A 23,378-nucleotide genomic window follows, 5' to 3' on the forward strand; every position below is an offset into this window, starting at 1 on the left:
CGTGTTTGTAGAGGAATGCAGAAAGACTCTGAAGCAATCAGCAGTCCCTGGGTGTACAGAGAATATTATCACATATAATATAACAAACACTGCCCAGTTACACTCGGTGCCCAGTAGTTACTTTTTACCAGCACGGCTGCCAGTGCCATGACCCTATTTACTGGTACATTTTATTCATACCTGGGAACTCTCAGGGTTTGAGCCAGAGTCTCAGAGTTTTTGTCCCAATCTCAGGGTGAAAGGGCTAATTCTCAGGGTCACACAGTCTTAAAGGGTTAATATTTCACAAGTCTCAGGGTCAGCTCGTTTAGAAAGTTCCCAGACATGATTACGTTGGTTTCTATCAGATGAAACGGCTTTTCAAGCAATGCACTAGAATTCATTTTTAGATATAATCCGCATAAAAGAGCTCATAATCAACCGTGTCTTTATGGACCTTTCTTTGTGCGCTGGGGGGCAGAGTCATGCTGGAATAAAAAAGGTTTTTTCCCAAACTGTTCCCACAAAGTTGGAAGGATAGCATTGTCCAAAATGTCTTGGTATGCTGAAGCATGGAGATTTTCCTTCACTGGAAGTAAGGAGCCCAAACCCTGATTTCAATAATTAAGAGATGCGTCCCAATTCTTTTGTCCATATAGGTGGCGCACAAAGCAAGGTCCATAAAGACATGGTTGGATGAGTTTGGGGTGGAAGAACCTGACCGGCCGCACAGAGCCCTGACCTCAACCCCATCCAACACCTTTGGGATGAACTGGAGCCGGGCCTTCTCATCCAACATCAGTGTCTGACCTCACAAATGCTCTACTGGATGAATGGGCAAAAATTCCCACAAAAACTCTCCAAAATCTTGTAGAAAGCCTTCCCAGAAGAGTGGAAGCTGCTATAACTGCAAACGGGGACCAACTACATATTAATGTCTATGTATTTAGAATGTGATGTCATCAAAGTCCCTGTTGGTATAATGGTCAGGTGTCCTTTCTTTCTTTGCATTGACTATACTTTTCTGATATACGGTATATCTTTTGAATGCGCACCCTGTTATTCAACTTGTAACCACCACTGGGGTTTCTTGGTATCACAGTTCCTTACCTGCCACCCTCCAGGGTAGTCCTTTGGTGGGGGGCTGGGTGTCGTGTGGCTCGATATGCCTAGACTGGAAATACACTGAAGAACTCTGATATGGAACACTATATTATCATTTAACATGGCAAGCCGTTACCTAATTTCATTAAGAAGTAGAATTGTATAGATGTTAGAAATAGACTGTAATGACGCTTGGGACTACAGGCCTGAAGGGTTATTTATATATTTGGCTTTTCAAGTACAGAGAGCTTCCAGCAGTTCAAGTCCCAACTGATAAAACCACGCTACGCGAAAGCAAATAATTAACGGTAAACATAAAGACAAAAGGGAAATCCAAAATTAGAATGAATCCTGGAAATGTAATTGTCACTAACGATTCCAATATATTTAGGTCATTATGTTAAGGAAAATAAAAAAGGTCATGGAACATTTGAAATATAACAAAGTAAGGAAACTTTAAGTTTAAGTACTAGATGTGGATAATAAAAAAAGATCAGAACTTCTTTCAAGTTTTCTTTTTTTAATATGGGCTACAGGGCTTGTACTCAACAGCTGATGAAATCTACATCTGGGAATGTATAACTTGTGTGACACTTTGTGAATACTTAACAATTAAATAATTACACAATAGCTGGAATGATACTGTCTTGATTTATTCTTTCTCACCCCTGGATTGTCCTTTCCGTTGGGGACTGTGGGCTACCACTCTATGGTAAATTATAAAGCATATCTGTGATCCCGAAAAACAATGTTTCCATCAGAAGATGCCACACTGGCATTTTAGTTGTCCAGATTAAGGTCATCCCGTGTTCTAGCTGAGAACCTGAGTTGCTTGGTGGAGCAATGTGAAACTTCAGCATTTGCATGGAACAGTATGGGAGAACTCGGAGTCCTTTGGATGGAAGCTTGTTGAGAAGATTGCGCGCCACTTGGTGCCATTTCCAGAGACCTCCATCAGATGAAGAGGTCCTCAATTTATTGTTTTTCTGCCATTTATGTGTTTTACTCTGGGTATTTTAAACGGTGACAAATCCCCTTTATTAAAAAGCAATATTCTACATAGGCGAATAAGGCATTTGTTAGTCTGACATTTGTGACCTGTACTGGTGTACCTAAATGCCTTGCTTTTTATATTATTATGCATATATTCTGCCAAATTTCTATATATTACAACCGTCTTCAATCATACCACATCCATTTTACGTTTATGTTCCATCAACAAACCTTTAAATGTTTTCCATCGTAGACAAAAGACTTGACAGCAGTGCACAGCGCCAGTCAGCAGCTGCAAAAGCCAATAAGATATTGGTATGTACAAAACAGGTTATTGATTCATGGGAGAAGAAAAAAAATTCTTCTAACCTGGAATATGTGGTGCAATTCTGGGCACCGTTTCTTAAAAAGAACACAATGTAAAAAAAGGTTCACAGGAGGGCTACGCAATTAATCAGGGGATTGGAAGATATTATTTATGAAGAGAGACTAATAATGTTGCATCTATATACACTAGAAAAACGGCGTCATGAAGGGAATTTTTATAACATTGTATAAATATGTACAGGGCCGATATAAAGAGCTCTCCAGTGACCTGTTTATTAACAGAAATGTACAAAGAACAAGAGGCCACCCTCTGAGACTGGAAGAGCGAAGATTTCATATACAACCAAGGTAGGCATTTTGCCTTGTTTTGGATCAAAGGCAGGAAGGATGGGTAGAAGGGTTGAACTTGATGGACTTTTATTGGAGCTTTATAAACAGAGAAACATATACGCAATACTGGTTACATATTGTAAGCAGATATAATGTCCTCTTGCGGAAAATGTCTCTTTCATGAGTCCATGTGATATGGTTTTGGTTATATAGATGGTCGCTGGCCAAGAAATAGCTTCCTTAACTAATCTCCATCAGTTTTGAAGAACAAATCAATCATGAAAAGTTGAGAGGTCAAGCATTTTCAGAACCAAAATAAAACGAGGGGTGCTGTTTAGCTACGGGCATGGGCTTTACCAAGGCTTTTCATCTGACTTTGTGACCGTCAAATAAGTCACTTTCCAGCCATGAGATATCAAAGCCCCGCAAACACAGAAACGTAGCATTTGACAGCAGATAAGATCAGCCCGTTTTTCTTGATGTAAAGACTTAGACCTTAATCAGTACTTGGTCTTGTCTTAGATTCCGGATAGCTTTGTAACCTTATGACAAGTAACAAGCGCTGAATTACGGTGTGTATCACAATATGCCCACATACAATAAATTCTGATTAGAAAGGTTCAGACATTTAGAAACCTGACAAGTAAGCTACGTACGGTATGTCTCCCAAAACTGTTACCTAAAAGAAACATTGTTAATTGTAGAATTAAGCATACATTTTATACTTCCTATTGGGTTTACCCAACACACGGCAGTTATTTGAACCATCGCGTTAGGCTTTCTTATTTATCATTTACACTATGCTTTGTTTACAGTAAGCAACACACAGTGACCCCCATCTGTCTCATAGGGTTAAAAATGTCACAAATGCAACTTGTTGTGTGAACAAAAACGTTGATGGAAAAATGTAACCATTGCTTGTGGTGAGTGTTAAGGGTACGGGCTATTGTTTATACATTAAAGAAAAGTTTGAATAACTGAGTGCTTGGTAACCTCATGGCTGGATACGAAGCTTGAAAAAAGAGATATAGTCCAGTTCAGCCTTTGCAATTTAGATGGTGGTCTACAAGCTTGGAACGATAGGGCTCTCTACCCATAGGTGGCCGGATATCTACATGGTGGTCTACAAGCTTGGAACGATAGGGCTCTCTACCCATAGGTGGCAGGATATCTACATGGTGGTCTACAAGCTTGGAACGATAGGGGTGTCTACTCATAGGTTAGCTGTGTGACCGAAATTGAATTGATTTATTAAGGGCCTTAACTTGTGTGGTTTTTTTTGCTTTTTAATCAGTGTAATTTAATCTGGAGATAATTTGGTTTAACGGACTATGTATTCTGGGGGAGGATATAGTATGTGGCATATGGGGGCAATAATAGATTTCCTATCCTGACATTAACTCCCTTCTACGCATCCACAGTCCTTACAAAGTCTGCTTGAACCAATCAACAACAATCAGAAATATAACTACAGTAATTGGGGAAAATGTTAAATCCTCTTTAACCCCTTTGTTATTTATGCATATTATAAAGGCCTATAGAAATTAAGACAATAAGGCCGTTTCAAGAATGGCTACTCAATGGACAGATATGCACCGTATTAGTAGCGTATTTAACTCTGGCACTGTCCCCAAGCTGATTATTGTAACCTTTCCGGGATTTACTGTGTTTAGTTTATGCGACAACTTGATCTAGATCTTAAACCAGTTTAACTGCATTTCTCTCCTCCCGTTAGTTAGTGTAACTCTTATGGTTATATCTGGTTCTATCCCAGCTTGTGCTCTACTGTTCTTGCAGTAGTTGTTATGCCTTGTATTGACCAGTCCTCAATCTGACTTCTGCTTTGTTCTCCTCTTGCTGTGATATCCATTACCTATTACATCATACGGGGTGTGACATAATCTTTGTCAGTGGGGAATATTTCCCCAGGAACCTCCACTATCCTATTCTTACACTAACTTGCTTTGTAGGCGTCTTTGTCGGCCAAAATGGTTGCCTATAATCCAGTGGGCCATCGCTGATAACACCTTTAGATGATTCACTATGTTTTTGCTCAGCATATCAAGAACACTGGCTCAAGGTTCTACCCTTTAGTGAATGACTCCTTCTAGCCTTTAAGTAAACCACCCAAACTGAGCGCAGTTTGGATGATTCTCGCCAGGGTTGGCTTTAGCACATTTTACTAAAAGAGGCAGAAGTCAAGTTGGTGCTCACCAGAATAATGATTCCAAATTCTAGCTAAATGAACTCATTTTAAACTTTCCATCCACCCACATGAATTACATATTGATTTTTCGAGGGCAGATAGAACTTTCTCTGCCATTTTTAGTTGTTTTTTTTGGAAATTTAGTATGTCTACTACAGGGAAAATATTTCTAAAAATATTTTTGTAATATTTTCCGATGATAATCGTCCCTAGTTCAGTTGACCAAATACCACAACATATTTTAATGTAAGTGTCCTGTGTAAGTATGTTTTTTTATGTGCTTTGGATGTTACAGGGCAAAAAATGGAACATGCTTCCTATAGAGTCGTCTTATATTCAGGCTTTTTCTTTTTTTCATAAATTAATATTCAGATTTTGGGGGGTCGCCCTATAATCAGGGTCGTCTTATAATCGAGCAAATACGGTAGTTTGTAATTTTATTTTTCTAAACTCTAATATCAAAAGCTGTGTTGCTAAATATTTGTAGTAGGTAACCGGTCTAAAATAAACCGGAATTGAGAAGAGTAGACTGTGTTTTTCTAATATTTCATTGCTAAAAGTTCAATTTACTAGACTATCACAAAAGACATCTTTAAATTTAATGCATGGCTGCCGTCAATTAAACAGCTCTAGCTGCCTGGATCGTTAAATGATGCCAACAAAACTATATATTTTTTAGAAACAACACCCCCAGCTGCAGCAAATGAGGTCTTATTTGTATTTGTATCACAAATCTGCCGTGCACAGCAAATAAGTGAATATCACACAAATAAAAAAAAATAAAATTAAATTAAAAGCGACAAGTTAATTTATGTCTTGCGCACTCCAGTCTTGTGCTACGAATACATGCAGCCCCTCATTTGGTGCGCCAAGGGGTGTAGTTTCTGAAAATATATACTTTATGTACCATAATTTAACTTCCCAGCTGTCTAGAGCTGTCTAAATGCAGGCATCACCCCTAAATGTTAAGACAATTTTTTAACAAGATTCTCCAATCTGCCATATCTGAAGTTAAAGTGGTCTAGACATCTGGGAAGTTAAATTAGGGTACATAAAGTACACATTTCAAGAAACTACACCCCTTGGAGCTTCAAATGAGGGGTTACATGTATTTCTAGGACAAAAGTTGACTGCACAAATAATGATGGAATATGTCGCTTTGGCTAGAAAATATGTTTTTTCTAACCATAGCGACATGTTCATTTGTGTCTTGCGCACTCCAGGTTTGTACTAGAAACACATGCAGCCCCTCATTTGATGCGCCAAGGGGTGTAGATTTTGCAAATGTTACTTGTCGTGCCGTAATTTAACTTCCTAATGCCACGTCAAGGCTTCAACCCTAATTACTGACCATTCACACGCCTTTCATATCTCCATTCACTCGCAGAAGCACACACCATACTTTCCATACATTCACTCACAGAAGCACACGCCATACTTCCCCCTTACAATCCCAAAGAAATGATGGCAAAGGGAGAAATAAAATCACGTTTACACCAAAAATAAGTTTTGCTGTAAAAATGCAAGGAGCTCCAGGGATGAGATGGTTACTCACATACCGCACAGGCTAAATGGCTGATTTTAATAATATTTGCAGTTAATTTACAGTTCATCAGGATTTCAAAGTTAAACTAGTTTATGTTTAGATAATTTAATTTGGGGTCTCTAGGCAATTTTGATCTTTATTTATCTGCCTTTAGAGACCCCCAAATCATTTTTTTACTTTTTTTTTTTTACATTTTTACTTTTTTAACGTAATATTTATTTTTTATTCGATTACCTTTCCAGTGGTATATGTTGGGGGTCTGTAGCTGCTTAGATGCCTGCGATACAGGCATCTAAGCAGCATGCCTCCATAACTCTGACAATTGTCAGTTATTAATAAAGTTCCTTTATTTTTTGTCTCGAGATTTATTCATATTTTATTCATATTTAAAACAGACATGGCTTCCATCCAGAAGAAAGTTATTAATTTGCTTTGAGCAATATACCGAAGACGAACAGACTGTGGTCCAAATGAGTCACTGCCCTTAAAAGGTCATAATATTTTTTGGGAAAACCCATAAAATAACTTAAACAGGGATATTATTTCCAGTCCTAGAGCCTCCTGAGGATGGTTATGAATCATTTTAGTCTTCAGCACCAAGGACAGCAGCAGGCAGGGGGGCAGCCATGATGCTTACGCAAGCATTTTGCGCTAAAGTCCCTGGATAAGTACTTTAAAAGCATTTCGCGTAAAGAAAAACCCTTTTTGAGTTGCATTCTATTGAGGACACGGGAGACGCGGTCTGCTCTCGCAAAACGAAATTAATCGTTTTTTATTTTTAAGCACGGAAACAGCGAAGCCCCTCTGAGGATATTCCAAGATGGCGCTAAAACGCACAATTCCCTTCTTCCGGCTCAGTCGCCTTCCACGTTTGCATGCCCCTTGCGTGATGGCGTCACTGAAGTTATAAGAAGACGTGCTGCGACGGTCACAAGGTACAGTAGCCACTGCAGAGAAGATGGCCGTCAGAGTGATGCGCGGAGTAGATACCGGTGCTGGGAACAGGGCCGGTCCAGGGAACCCCTCCGGCCCGGCTGCCCGGGAGCATGTACAGGCTGTTACCAGGAACTATCTGTCGCAGCCTAGGCTGAGTAAGTGGGAGGACATGTCTGTTATATCCTCACCTGTATGCTGTGATGACAGCTCTGTCAGCCGCTGTCATTTCATTTAACGATGTCTTGGCTGTGTTTACTTATCTGTGACGTGAATATATTACATTCATTCGGATATATACCGATATATATCTGTAGTAAATAGTATGTGTGGATATTATATATAACATACACATACACATTCTTGTTTGTGCAAACTGTCTTTAATCTGTGCACTTGTGACATTATCACATGCGTGTATATATATATATATATATATATATATATATATATATATATATATATATATATATGAGAGGGAGAGCTATTTCCGCAACACTTCTTACAGTACATGCATTCTAAGGCTCTGACAAAACTAGAATTTATTAGTCTGCTCATATATTGGATTGTCTTGTATATATAATACAAAATAAAATGTAATAAGGATCTGCTCATAATATATATATGTATATTATATATTACATTAGAGTCCACTCATAATTAGGCTTCGCTCGCAGTCAAATATAATACATATATATGTGTGTGTGTGATATATGTGTTTTTAAATATATATATATCGCGTTGAAGTTCCATTGGAATGCCCCGTCACTCTTTCATACCCCCAGGCTTTGTCTTTCTTGGTGTATTTAGAGTCACAACACAAAGTATCAGGTAGTTTGTTGTGTAAATGTGTCGCCGGGCGGTTGTTGGAGTGGATACTGATGGAGCGTACCGGTGTATGCCGGTCCCAGCGGCTGCCGCAGGCTTTGATCTCTCAGTTCATCTTTTCCTGCTTGGAGTACGGGCTTGTCTTTACAGAACGTACGCCGGGTACGCACGGCTGAACATATGTATTAAGAGTGTATCTCTTCGTTTCAGGATAGGACTTCATTGAAAAGGCTTAAAGTGTAATTCATTGTGGGCCTCAAGGGGTCATGTGACAGACTAGGTCATGTGACTTCCTATCATGTGACATACTGGCTTGTCACATTATTGCTAAGCTTTGAGTTTCAGTATTGTGCTATTATGTAGCTCTGGGTTCCAGCAAATCAGCCCCAGAAAAATCTTCCCTAATGTGTTTCCTAATAAAACTATCAAAATCTAGCAAAATTAAGAGTCATTATTTGATCTGTAGGAAAAGCTTTCTGGCATTAGATTAGGGTAAAAAGTAACTCCGGTCTCTTCTCATATGTCTCACGGTTGTTTTAGCCGTATCATAGACCAAGCTGGGAAAAGTTTTAAGATTTATACCAGAATTGTCATATTTAATACAAACTAATATTCTTTTTATGGTAGCTCTCGCTAAAATCCCCTTTCACAGCATTATTGGTCTGTATGTGTGTGTGTGTATATATATATCTATATATATATATATATATATAGATATATATATAGATATATATAATATGCATTGAAAGCTCGTTACAACCTCCATATGAAACAATATGTAAAAGACTCTCCTTCACTGTGACCCCCGTAGGCTTTCAGATGACGGTTTGTTGCTGTGGTCAGTTACGATAGATAGACCTCGGAAGCCAGGATGAGCTCGAGGTCAGGGCCTGGCTCGGCCCAGCTGGTCAGGGAGTAATGCTAAAGTGCTGGGTAGTGTTGCCAGCTTGAGGTCTGGCTCATGGCACTCGGCACCCGGCTCAGTAGCCGCGTTTCATATGGATCGCTTTGTTCTCCCCCTGGGGGTCATCGTAGCGGGTTACATTTCAGGGCATTCTGAGGCGTCTGCAGATAACTTTGTAACTTTCTCTGATACACAGAGCCCACACGCAGCACGTTACAAACCGCACTCCGAATACAGAATCTTTCTCATGAACCGGAGTCCAAATCTCACCAGCAGCCTTTCTTAGGAAAGTAAATCAATGATATTGTGATAGACTTTTACTGTCTGATCATTTTGTAGTCTGTTGTGCTGTTTACCATCAATCCCCTCTGAAGCCGAGACCCCCTGAGGACCCAAAATATTATGGAGCTTTAAATCTTATTCTGCACGCCATCTTTCTTTTGGGCTGATACAGATATATCCATTTTCTTATCTGTATAATTTGGATGGTGTGTAAGATGAGTGCCTGCTCTGCGATTTCGGGTTTCTCCCCTCATCGTGTCGGCATCACTGGTTTGTAAACAAAGACAAAAATGTAGCCGGTCTGTGTATCCTGGAAGCTCCCAGGGCTATTAAGATAAAACTGTCCCCCCGGCCGGTCTGGGGCAGCTAATTCAGAATTCTGTGTATCTGCAAACAGTGGCTTTTTGTCACTTTGTGATTTCTAGATAGGGTTTCGTGACTAATTCCTTACACAGTATACCCAACATTCAGGAATGATACCATATAGTCCGCCAACGTTCCCTTCTACAATGCCATGGCCACTTTGACAGATGTTATTATTTGTTGTTTTATATATCGTATTCCGTAGCGCAGTACAATGGGTAGACAGGACTTAACGAGTACTATTATATAACATAACAGTATGGCCTACAGAAACGGGTAAGAAGAGCTCTGCTCCAAGAGCTTACAATCTAGATACGTAAGTGAAGAGCTTTTACCTGAAAATGTTTAACTCCTGTAACTGGCAGCACCTGGTACCCAAAGTTCAGGTAAATATTTAATAATAATGCATTTAAAATGCGTTTGCCAAATGTTTATTATCTCTACATTCATGGAGAGCAGACGCTTATTGCATTAATGCAGATCCCGCTGAGCCATCTTTCCTAAACAATCTCCCTGGTTGTATTTCGCTGTGCTTTGATCCAAGGATCTCCAACAGGAACTGTAGCCCCTGAGACTGACGTACCCTGCCTGGAGGAGATGGGGTGTTAACTACCCTTGAGGAACAGTAACGTAGGGCATGCGCCCCAAACAACTGGATCACCAGCAGATTCCATAGCACTATTACAATGGGGAGGAAAAAAATTACACTACTAGTAATCCATATGAGACATAACGGTACAGAAAGATGAGAGGGTCCTACTCTCGTGAGCTTACAATCTATTTACTGCAACCCAGCTAACCCTTACAAAGAGGTCATTGGCGGTGATATAAGCTCGTTTGAGCCGCCCCCCCGCCTCTTATGCTATAAACTACTTGCCGTGTCCCGTCTACCCATTGTACAGCGCTACGGAATATGATGGTGCTACATAAAACAATAACTAATAATATAAGCTGTAGCAATAAAGGGCCAATCCTGTATTTTTTAATTTTTTTTTTTATTTGTGGGGTTTTATGTTCGTATATTAAAGCTCCCTACTCATTTCTATAGTGAATAGTGCAGCGAACACGCGGCTGTGCACAAAAACCCAGCAGCCATCGTTTGGTGCGCTGAGCAGCGCGATCCCCTGATAAAATGTCTGGCCTTTCTCGCGTACCTAGTACAGGATTCTGTTTTACTCGGTATATAAAATTGTAATACGTCCAAGCATGGCAGCTGTGCAACGTAATAGGGTATCAAGGAAACTGATGTTACTGTAAACAGAATATTAATAAATATGCATATGTTCAATAAATCATAATTGGTTGGGGGGGTGTTATTTTTTTTTTTTTTACTTTGCACAACGCAGGGATAAACGTTGGCCCCTGTATAATGTTTAGTTAATATGCAGAGCTATCGCAACTATATAACCAATATAGTGATCCATTATTCTGCGCCAGCTGGGCCGTTCTTGATATTTATATGTAAATTGGTGAGATGAAATGATAAAGCTCGCCTCAGGCCACCTCCAAACTCCAAATCTGCTGATAAATTCTCCCAGATGTAGAACATCAAATCCTACTTAATCCCTTGCTCTTGTCTTAGCCTATCCTTATGCATCCTTAAGCTTTTCTGTTAGCCTTTACCACTTCTGCTGGAAGGCTGTTCCACTTAGCAACCACCGTCTTGGTGTAGTTCCACATTTTTCAGTGTCCCATGACCATCTATTTCCTGGAAAAATTTCAGCCACAGCTAACAATTCGAAGAGAAGAGGAAGCATCTCAACCGGGTTAGATTTCTAGCTTAACCCTAGTGTTAAGCGTATCCGGTTTTATTATATACAGAAGTGTGAACTAATATGGAACACCAAATGGTTATCCTTTATACAGCTTGGACAATGTAACCGTTTTAAGGGACCCCAGTGAGCCCCCAATGAAGCTTTAGCTGCACTTTGACTTGAGAGCAAATAGTTGATTGAAAAATTCTTAATAGCGGCCTATGAATTCGCCCCATGATGTACCGCCATTCCCAAATGCCCGGATAAGTGTGTGTGTATTGTGTATGGATGTGTATGTATGTGTGTGTGTGCGGTGTCTCAGTACGGCTTTTGGATGTATGCCTTGAGAACCTGGGAGGGGATTGTAGGTACGTCCGTAAGACATATCTGTCGTTTGAGTGTCGCTTGCTAGGCGTCTCTAAATAGGTGAATCTGTGTGGCTGATATATGGAGAGAGCTTCACTTTAGGTTGGTAAATACTTTGGTACTGATGACGTTATTTCACAGCCCCACTAAAGCCCCAGCGACCGTCCTCCTCTGGGGTCCTAATGGGAGCGCTTTCCGCACATGTGCAGACCCCTAGAAAATAGGTGGGGGAAATATACTATCACAGCTAAACGTTTTCTAAAGTGTGCTTTCTAGCATGGAGTTGTTGCAAGGTACCAGTTATTCAGCCAACATAGAAAAAATGTAAAGTTAAATAAGTTTTCTGGACCTCAGAGGTCTCTTCGGATGGAATGGTCATCAGAACAGTAGAGGTTGTTGTAACAAAGCAATGCATCGCCCAGCGCGGGCTTTAACGCTAGCCATTAACAAATGATTTTCAGGCAGATGCCGGTCATATAGATGTTGCGACACATCCCCAGAGGCCGTTGGCAAGCTGAGGGTTAACAGAAGATATCATGCAATATGGAAACTGCAGTATCACAGGGTTTCTCAACGCCTTGCATTAATCATGCCAGGTTTTTCCCACTTATCCCCCCCCCCCATGCCGACATTTTCCATAAAGTACCCACTTCAGCAAAAGCATTTTCTGGGCAAAGTTCCTTTTAAATTTTTTTTTTTTTTTTTTTTTTTTTTTTTTTCTTCCTTGAGTCCCATTACCACCTTGTTTAAAAAAAAAAAGGGCAGTGGATTGTGACTTCTAGAATTGTTTTGCTGGCATCTGACTTTGTACGGTTTAAAGGGGGCAATCCGGCCACCATATATGCTATAATGCATGTGATATGTGCACGGTCCCTTCTTGCGCCCTAATCTGACCTTTCTTGCCAGCAATTGATTTAATGGGAAATACTTACTGCCACTGATTGACAGCTTAAGCAGCCAATCAGAGGCAAGACGTTTCCGATCAGGATGAAGCAAGGAAGATTTTTGCAGCTTAGCTATAACTTCTGCCAGCTAAGTTTCTTCATTACAGAAGAACTTGAGTCCTTTAATACACATTCTCCTATAGTATGGCTGTCAGGGATGTTGGACTGCCCCTTCAATTAGGGTTTTTAGGATTGTTTCTCTGGTTTTAAAGCAAAAAACGCGCTTATTAGGTCCAGTGGCTCAGGCTTGTACATTTGCCATGTGTTGCCGCGCACATCACAAGGACGCGTGACATTCTCAACATATTTTTCACCTCTCTTGTGCATTCTTCTGAAAATACAGCCCATTGTGCGCGATTATCGTGCGATCGCACGCTGCAGTCGTGTCTGTAAGCGAGAGCATAAAATACTCTACTATACATTGGTCTAGGAGAATGGATTAAATGTTTATTGGGGCTTAATACGCAAATCTTCTGTTACGGGGATAATAGATTATTTCAGTTAATTCATAATTAGTGGAACACAAGCATGGTGGACAGCGCCTCTCTAAGCATTGCTAAATGCTTCTGGTACCTAGTTGCAGCAGGATCTTTTTATATGTTTACAAAGACTTTATGAAGATTACATGTATCTGTAATTATTGTTTTTGGAACTTGATATTAGAATATCAGAAGGCCCTTTGATTCTATATATAAATATATATTTTATTTAATGACAGTTAAAGCGTTGGCTGTACTCCATTTCTTTCAATAACTATTTGCTTTGTCCTTTTGCAGCCTACCGGACAGTGTCTGGCGTGAATGGGCCCCTTGTTATTTTGGACAATGTCAAGGTAATCGGTTCCGCAGTGGATATCATGCTGTTATTAACATTACGTCTTATGCACAGTCCGTTTACATGTTGTGCACTGTGGGAATTATTCACTAAATAACGAGTTGTGTTTGCACTTTCTGTGACGTGTGATACATTTAGTTGACATGCCGTGTATTAGTTCCCTAGGTACTCTGAGATTGTTCACCTCACTCTGCCAGATGGTACAAAGCGGAGCGGGCAGGTGCTGGAGGTCAGCGGATCCAAAGCCGTGGTACAGGTAAGCCGGTGTCACAGAGGCACTCTGTATAATAAATAGTCCAAAGCGGGAAAGCAATCTCCAGTAGCATTCCGCTGCTTGCTAGGATGGGTGCACCACCACACGATAACGCCTTGTCTCCAATACAAAACCATTCTTTGCTCGCTCCAGCTAGCCTTGAATGGGGAATTGTCCGAAAGCATTGGCCATTTTATTAGACCGACGCATACAGCCTCACTGAGGCACGTTAAAACACCGGCGCCACTCTCAATCACACTAATTCCGTATTTGCTCGATTATAAGACGACCTGATTATAAGTTGACCCCTCCCCAAAATATGAATATTAATTTAGGAAAAAAAGAGAGCCTTAATATAAGACAACCCTATAGGAAAAAAGTTTTACCAGTAAATGTTAATTCATGTAAACTATTTTTTCATATTTAATAAAAGCTACGATTGAGAAAAATATTTTTTGTTTTTATTTCCTTTTATTTTCCAACCTCCCCAGTTATGCACATCTGCCCCCAGGCTTGCCACTCTGCCCCCAGAAATGCCTTATACCCCCCTATATGCCACTCTACCCAGAGAGCACCCTCCTTGCGATGCAGACGGCTGCTGTAGTAGTATGGGGGTTACAGAGCATTGCATTAGGTGACCCCTTTGGGCACCCATGTGTCGAAGGGAGAGTGATCCGAGTCAATTCGTGACCAGTGCACTTAATTTCTAGAGGAAGTCTGTTGTGTATGTATCCTAACACAGCCATTAAAAAATAAATGATATACAATGATATATACATGATATGATATGTTTAAGATCATCCTTAAAAAAATTTTCAGCACATTTTCATCTTTATGAATCAAAATAAGTAGCCCCTTTAATGGAGAGCTGCTCCACTGTGTACTGTATTGTATTTTAAATATAATTTTAAAACTTGACCCTTCTTAATTCCAAACTTTTTTCTCACCGTTCGCTGTAGCTTGTACACAGTGTCTCTTGTTTTTCAGGTGTTTGAGGGCACCTCTGGTATTGATGCCAAGAAAACCTCCTGTGAATTCTCTGGGGATATTTTGCGGACCCCGGTCTCGGAGGACATGCTGGGTATGTAGAATTTTAGAACGCATCGCGTTGTGATATATGTATAATATCCATTTGTTGCCAGAAGACTAAATAGACTGCAACAATTCCTAAATCATAAAACCTATATTCTCTCGGCATTTTGCAGGTCGTGTTTTTAACGGCTCAGGAAAGCCCATCGACAGAGGACCTTCTGTCCTGGCTGAGGATTATCTGGACATCATGGGTATGTGAGGACCTCTGTGATTTATTCTCTAACGGGAGTGTTGTTGGGAGCATTGTGGTTTCAATGCCTTAAATTCACTATACATTATGAAGAGCCAACTCCAGTGAGCATCTGCTACAGAAAGAGCTTGACAGGGCCTTTAAAATACATGGTTAATGAGTTCTTCGTCGTCTCCTCGTCCATTGGGCTATACATTATACAGGGCCAGTTAAGCCTTTCTTGCTGGAGAAACATCACAGTGTATAGTGAAGTGAGGGAGTTAAAACCACAAATACATCATTCTCTGTATAGATCATGTAGATTGTTGGTTAAATCATTTAAATTGCTCTATCCAGTAATTTTTGGTATATATATTTAGGTATAAACATAAAAGGTATAGACATAAAGCTATCCTGAATCTAAGACTAGACCAGAGTCTTGTATCAGGCGTAATGGGCAGATTAGGTGCACCGAATGGTTCTTACCTGCTGGCTCAATACGTATCTAGCTGATTAGTCAAAAATCCTTCTTTCACTACATTCGTACACACTGGGCCAGTTTGAAGATGACTTCTGTCGACGTATATGTATCCCTTCAATAGATGCACCTATATGATTAGTTACTGCGGATATAATACTTTCTGGTACCGTAGCTGTATTTTTGAAGTGTGAACCGCTTCTGCTATCTGCCGTTGATGACTCCATTTCTTGCTCGTATTACACATTTATATTATTTGAGCCTGTGACTAGCTTAGCGCACCGACATTTTTTCTTTCATCTTACTTTAGGGCAGCCCATTAACCCCCAGTGCCGTATCTACCCTGAAGAGATGATCCAAACTGGCATCTCTGCCATAGACGGCATGAACAGCATCGCTCGCGGACAGAAAATCCCAATTTTCTCTGCTGCTGGTCTGCCCCACAATGAGGTGAGTTTCTTGTTATAAGACTCGCAATGTCCAGTTTCTATGATAGGGGTGATAAGAGGCATTCAAGATTATTGACCGCGTGTTTAACAGTGTTAATGCGGGATAGTTATATCTATAGATCGTAAGGATACGAGAGGAAAGTGTGCCATGTAATACAGGGTAACTGCAACTGTGCAGGCAATGAATAACCTAATAATAAGGCTGCTGGATGAGCAAAGAGCTCACGTGTCTGAATAGCTATCATGGGTCTGTTATAAATCTGACCAAAATACAGCTTTTCACCAATTTTCATGTTTACCAAACCTGGTTTTCAGATTGCAGCACAAATCTGTCGCCAAGCTGGTCTGGTGAAGAAGTCCAAAGATGTCATGGATTACTCTGAGGATAACTTTGCTATAGTTTTTGCCGCCATGGGGGTGAGTATCTGATGCTTGTATTGGGGGGGGGTCGGTAGTCTACTGGATATTCTACTAAAGGACATTCAGTGGATGTATAATGCCCAAATATGTCGTTTATTAAAAAAAAATGGAAGCTTCTTTTTAAATGTCCGTGTCACCTTCCTGTGTTGGTTGTCTGCGATGTTCTTGAATCTCCTTTGATGATCTTGTGGTCAAGTTGTATCCTTTCCACGGTTTTCTTTTGCTCTCTTTTCTTCTGTTTCTCTCATGGCTCCTTTTCCCTTTGTATTCAGGTAAATATGGAGACTGCCCGCTTCTTCAAATCAGATTTTGAAGAGAATGGTTCAATGGACAACGTGTGTCTTTTCCTGAACTTGGCGAATGACCCCACGTAAGTCCCCAAGTACAGTTTTCTTTGAAAAGTTTTAGGCGTGTGTGATTCTAGAACTGGTGTAGCGGTTGTTGACCAGACCATTTTCGATGTGTTTTGTTTGCAGTATCGAGCGTATCATCACCCCGCGTCTCGCTCTCACCTCCGCCGAGTTCCTCGCTTATCAGTGTGAGAAGCACGTCCTGGTCATCCTGACTGACATGAGCTCCTACGCTGAAGCTTTGCGAGAGGTATTGCTGATTTCTATTGACTTAATAAAAGATTGATATGAAAAATGTGCAAACTTAATTATGCATTATGAAGAGCCAATCCTTGTAAGCTGCTCCGAAAAAAGATGGCTGAACTGGCTATACAAAATAAGCCATTAAATAGACTGATAGCTTCCAAGAGATCTCCCAATGACCGTGTTTTATGCATGGGTTATGTATGAAAAGGGATTCTGGCACAGTCTTATTCGCTCAGTAACCAATTGAATGTTGCTGCTAGTTGGAAACCTTCTGTTGCTATGGTAATAAGACCACTTTTAAAACTTTTCAATCACTTTAAATACATTAAGCCCTGTTGATGTTCTGCTCAATACGTTTATTCATATAGTGCCAGCAGAGAAAGTATAAAAAAAAAAGACAAATTTAAAATGACAATAACATGACAATTAAACCTTACTGGTAGAGAAGCAGAAGATGGTCCTGCCCTCACGGCTTGCAATCTATTCAGTGGTGGAGGGCCAAGTGAGGCCGTAGGAGACGAGTGCTTGGGCGAGTATGAGTTGATTGTGGTGAGGCTGATACGGAGAACTGTGTTCATCTTGCTGGTGAGCATGGTGGATGGAATCTTTGGAGTGCTAGTTTAGGGTAGGTTGTATGCCTCTCGGAATAAGTGGGCAACTAAAAATAAGAGTTGGAGAATGTTTGACAGAACAGCGGAGGAAATTCCAGCATGCGTGAAATCCTTAATATGCAAGTGGGAAGAGGTAATAGCTGTGGAAGAGATATATATACAAGTCATGGGAGGAACAGATAGCGTGGTTAAAGTGTTTGGATACAAGTGGAGATATAGGGGGTGCAGAGTGAAGGGCTCTGAGTTTGAATTTAATTCTGGAGCATAAAGGGAACCAAGAGAGTGAGGGTGCAGATGATGAGCGATGGGCAGAGAAAATGTCTGTCAGTGTTCAGTAGAGAAGGCAGTAGCCACAATCCAGATAGAATATGACAAAGTAATGGATTAGTATTTTGATTGTTTTCTCAAACTCCCCCTTTAGACATCATTGACAAAGAAACAAATCCGTGGCCTGTTATTGTTGCCAGTACTAGAAGTATAGTTAAAGATTCAGTTTAAACTGTGTTGTCCTCTCTTTTGACAGTAGAATTGTCTTCTTTGTTCTAGTTTAATACCTTTTGTACCCCATTTATTTTTCAAGTCAGTGTGAAACTTGCAGTTCAAATCTGCACCTATATGCTCTAACTAAGGCTCTCGTTCAATAAGGTATCTGCTGCCAGAGAAGAGGTCCCTGGCCGAAGAGGCTTCCCGGGTTACATGTACACCGATTTGGCCACAATCTATGAGCGGGCTGGGCGTGTGGAGGGTAGAAACGGCTCGATTACCCAGATCCCTATTCTCACCATGCCCAATGATGGTGAGTGTTTCTTCAGTGCATGGATGTCGGTGCGTTACAATAGCCCTAGGGGTGTAGCATTTTAGTAAATTACAAGGTTACAGCAGTGTTTGGTGTAAACTGGGGCAATGGGTAGGAATGCAAAATACCTGTGTTTAATACTGAGTGTTTGCTCATTTAACAGACATCACTCACCCCATCCCTGACTTGACGGGGTACATTACTGAAGGGCAGATCTACGTGGACAGGCAGCTGCACAACAGACAGGTGAGGTGCTAAGATGTTTCCTGATTTCACCACCTTATCCCTCCAGCTATTTTTAAGCAAATTGGGTCATCCTCGCATTTGTTTCCTTCAGATCTATCCCCCCATAAACGTGCTGCCATCTCTGTCCCGTCTGATGAAGTCGGCCATTGGTGAAGGCATGACCCGAAAAGATCATTCAGATGTGTCCAACCAGCTGGTGAGTTCTGTAAATGTCACTTGGTACAAGTATGATGATGTCCTATAATGGCTAATGAACCACATGCTACTCTGCAAGCTTTGTAAGGCTACAGAAAACTTTTCTCTGCCCCCTATATTCAGGAGCTGCCGACAAACATGATATCGGTGCTCCAAGGTGCATTGGGGAGCTTTCTTAACCCCTTCATGACAAAGCCCGTACATGTATGGGCTCACAATGTATTAATTTTACTGGGTTTAAGGACAACCCATTGTCCTTAAGGGGTTAAGAATAAGGAGTGTATTCTTGATAAAGGTCACAAAGACCGAATGTCATGCAAGTCATTCCAACCCAGAAAATGAACATGAGATCCAGAGTAGGCCTGACAATGGCAATGCGCAGCGAAAGCCACGTCTGTTACAGACCCTCTCAGCAAATCTGAATCCTATGGTCTATTATAGTGACATGTGGGTGAACCCGAGTTAGCGATTAAAAGGGAAAAAAGCGCATGTATTGGTCAGCCCCTCTTTACAGGTGTTAAATTAAAATCACTGTATTGCCTATCTGCCCAAGGGAATTTCACATTTACAAAGTCTCTTTTCAGTGTATAAGTATCTAATTTGATTTCAAACACTTCGTGATGTTAAATCTTTTAGAATATTATTGCTTCCCCCCCCCCAACCCCTAAAATGCTGCATGATCGCGGCTGACTCACCTACCCCCGCCACCCACCCTAGAGGCTGCTTGGTTGGCTGGGCCAGGATTCTGCCTACTCGCACCCTGTGATTCCTGCATAGCGCTTATCTACATGATCACAAGAGTGATGCAATAAGAAGGTGTGTAATATAACCAATGACATATCAGTTACCAATATTGTTTAAGAGAGCACTAAAGAGAGGCTGATTATAGTAAATGTATATATATATGTATATATGTATGAAATTGGTATATTGTCAGTTCTGCATACAATAATCCAGTGATATTACTCATTAGCAGCAGATATAACCAGTGCGTTCCTCAAGTCTGCATTTATTGTGTTCCCCGGTCACCCCTGAGGCTGCCTTGACCACTATGTTCAGCCGGACCACAATATTGTGAAATGAATTCAGCTCTGTTATGCGGTGAATCGTGTATAACCTGGCAGCGTCCGTGTATTGTTCCGTGCGTAGAATGGAGGCTGTTGTTCATTAAAATAACTGTTGTTTCCCCAAAGTACGCCTGTTACGCCATCGGGAAGGATGTGCAAGCCATGAAGGCTGTGGTGGGAGAAGAAGCTCTGACCTCTGATGACCTTCTGTATCTGGAGTTTCTGCAGAAATTTGAGAAAAATTTCATTGCTCAAGGTGAGGGCAAATACGGGTGCAATGTACATTTGCCTTATGAAATACATTAGTTTGCAGACATGTTTGTGGACACCTATACTTTGTGCTGGTGGGACTGTGAGCTAACGTTAACATAGTCTGACAAGCCTTTCCTCCGTCCACTTTGTGACTTCACCATCAAATACCATATAGAAAAAAAAAAAAGTAATTTTTTTTCTGCCTCCCGTATCACCCCCTTATACTTCAATATAGTATTAGATTGCCGTTAAGACCAAAATGGGTTTGTTTTCAAATAAGTTATATTTTATAGACTTGAAATGTTATTCTGTTAACAGGAGACAAGTAATTTGGAATTATGGTGATATTAGAAGTAGGATCCTGGGTTTTCTTTTCGGAATTCCTCCTTTGCATTGTGACCCTGGTCATAGAACCATTTGTGGTCTCCGAATCAGTTATGTTTATTTCTTTTCAATACCCAAACTATTAAATTTCCATCATGTTAGAGTTTTTGGAGACAGGGCTATATACCAAAGCCCCTTCACTGTCCTAATGTGGACATGCAGCTGCCGTTAGTTATTATATAGTAATTGTGGCCAATACTGTCTTTCCTGTAAATATAATAAAAAGTCTGATCGCCAACCGTTTCTGAAGGGATATATTTTTATTCTTGAAAATAATTACCTCTAAGATAATAACTGTTAAAGAATTTTACCAAGATCATCTACATCATAGATTTTAATCTCATGTATATAATATAATATATATATATATATATATATATATATATATAATATCCATTCATATGGAACTATACTGATCTGCATAAAGCCAACTGACAATGCTGGATCAAGCAGATTTTATATATATATATATATATATATATATATTAAATCATCTTATGTATCGATCTTTACGGCTCGCTTTCAGTTCTCCTTGAATAGAATTTGCCTTTTTTGTGTAGGATTATCGTGTAAAAGTCATCTAATGATTTTTTTGGGAGAAATGGCACAGAATGCCAGCAGTGATGCAGATATTCTATATCGGTTCTCGTAAACTCATAAAAAAATGCTCTGTTTGCTGACATCATCTCCGTGGCAGCGAAGCCGTTAAGCGGTTGGCAGCAGGGTGGCAGCGGGTGGTTCGGCGCAGTCACCCGTTATCTGTACAGACCCTGCTGTTCAGCCCTCCTTTAAATAGCTTGCACAGGACTGTCACATGGGGGATGTGTATGTGTGGGCGGCCGTCAGTTGCCTTGACAACCAGCGGCTCGTTAAGGGATAATAGCAGCTTTGGTACACATGGATGGGAGCAGCAAGGGCACCAGGGGGTTCTGACGTGGCCCAGAATTAACACCTTCATTGCTTTCAGGCAGTGTAGGCAATCTGTATGTGTCGGTATGGCCTCTAGGTGGCACTCTATGTCCAATATGTGCCTTTTTCCATCATTATTAATTATAATTCTTGAAGCCAATGCAGTCTTTAACTTTAACCACTTTTGGATTGTTCTGCATTGCATGTCGTGTCTCTCTATAAGGTATATATAGGTATGTAAAGGATGTACAAGAAATTTTTCCGTATATGTATCTTATTTCTATCATGTTCCATGCACATTTCTCAGAGATCCTTTCTTTCCCCCCAGGTCCCTATGACAACCGCACGGTGTACGAGACACTTGATATTGGGTGGCAGCTCCTTCGAATCTTCCCCAAAGAGATGCTCAAGAGAATTCCACAGAGCACCCTGGCTGAATTCTACCCCAGAGATTCGTCTGCTAAGCACTGAGCAGATTTCGGCTTTGAAACCCCTATTTTCCCCAATTCCATTCATTTTGCCGACTTAGCCACCACCTCACCCTGCGCTGTTTACATATCCCGGCGCCCCTCATGAGAACAGGGCAGAAACTATTATTGTGAAGTTTTAATATTAATGTCAGTCAATGTGGGACCAGGTAGGTCAGGTGATTATTTGAGGATCTTCAAGTGTTGCGTCACCCCACCATGTTCACCTGGCCTGGAGTTGGCATCCCTTGGCATTTCGGCTACTGTAACGACTGCTGCTCCTACCATCCCTGATCCACACTTACTAAATGCATGTATTTACTGTGCTGTGACGCACATGTGGTTTTTATCATGTGGCACTTATATCTTTGCAGAGTTTACAGACCAGTGTGGTATCTTGGGGGGTTACAAAGTTTTAAAGGTCCTTTACGCTAATGTTAAATGCTAATAGGTGATTCCTACAGGCGCATTTGGGGAATCCACTGGGCTGAGTGGGTAGTCTTATGCCCTGTTATCTCTTAGGGGTGAATTTACAGAACGTGTCTGCGCCATCCTACAAGCCTTTGGTCATTATACATTCTTTTAATGTGACTCGCCTACCTTGTCTTGTCAACATTTTCCTATCAAACTCTTCCCTTCATCCCTAAATCTATTTTGTGTTCTATACCCCACATGGATACTTTTGTTCAACTTCAGACTTCGCTATCTTCACCCCTCTCCTCCCTTACTTTACCATTCTTCTATGTCTTGACATACTTTCCCTGTGTATACTCCCAACCTTAATACCGGCTCTCTTACCGATGGGGTTATTTGATGTTCCCTCGTGTGTGAATGTAGTGCATTAGTTTGCTCTCTGGTTCATTCCATCTGTAAACGGTGTATAAATTTATTGCAGAATGTCAGATTTAAATAAATATTACATGTACTGTTTAAACCTCCTCCTGGTCTCTGAGTGTTCTCTCTATTGGCGTTGAAGGAACACAATGCGATGCTGACATTAAGTGCGCAGTCCTGCTGGCATTTGCCCCCAAATTGTTCTCCTGAATCAACTCAGACAATGCTTTTAGCAGACATTGTTGAAAGCTTTAATGCAGACATGCAGTGCAAATTAATTGCCCCCACGTTCACAAGCCTCTGTATGAGGCATTCGCCCCATACCCACAAGCCGCTGTTAAAACACATGCCTATATATTTAGATACATGTGCTCACCTGCTTATAAATGTATCATCAGATACTCACTGATGTCCAGTTCCATACCCAAAGTCTCTTCTGATTTCTCAAAACCCAATGCAATTAACACT

The 23,378-nt window shown here is 40.8% G+C and overlaps 1 protein-coding gene across 1 annotated transcript; it reads left to right on the forward strand.

Annotated features, from left to right (window-relative positions):
• Positions 1 to 7,415: 7,415 nt before the first annotated feature.
• ATP6V1B2 (ATPase H+ transporting V1 subunit B2) lies at positions 7,416 to 23,014 on the forward strand. Its single transcript, XM_053463160.1, has 14 exons — positions 7,416 to 7,576; positions 13,635 to 13,690; positions 13,850 to 13,948; positions 14,933 to 15,026; positions 15,151 to 15,228; positions 15,995 to 16,134; positions 16,449 to 16,550; positions 16,826 to 16,923; positions 17,030 to 17,153; positions 18,406 to 18,556; positions 18,720 to 18,802; positions 18,894 to 18,998; positions 20,191 to 20,320; positions 21,938 to 23,014. The coding sequence occupies exons 1-14, from the start codon at positions 7,444 to 7,446 to the stop codon at positions 22,078 to 22,080; spliced, it is 1,536 nt and encodes a 511-aa protein (XP_053319135.1). The 5' UTR covers positions 7,416 to 7,443; the 3' UTR covers positions 22,081 to 23,014.
• Positions 23,015 to 23,378: the final 364 nt, after the last annotated feature.

The sequence above is a fragment of the Spea bombifrons genome, chromosome 4, assembly GCF_027358695.1.
Source record: "Spea bombifrons isolate aSpeBom1 chromosome 4, aSpeBom1.2.pri, whole genome shotgun sequence".
NCBI classification, from domain to species: Eukaryota; Metazoa; Chordata; class Amphibia; order Anura; family Pelobatidae; genus Spea; species Spea bombifrons.

Excerpts from the sequence above, each read along its gene's own strand:
- ATP6V1B2 (XM_053463160.1), top strand. The coding sequence starts at position 7,444 with ATGGCCGTCAGAGTGATGCGCGGAGTAGATACCGGTGCTGGGAACAGG. Across the intron at positions 18,803-18,893 it reads GGCAGCTGCACAACAGACAG|ATCTATCCCCCCATAAACGT; the intron begins GTGAGGTGCTAA and ends TGTTTCCTTCAG. Across the intron at positions 20,321-21,937 it reads GAAAAATTTCATTGCTCAAG|GTCCCTATGACAACCGCACG; the intron begins GTGAGGGCAAAT and ends CTTTCCCCCCAG.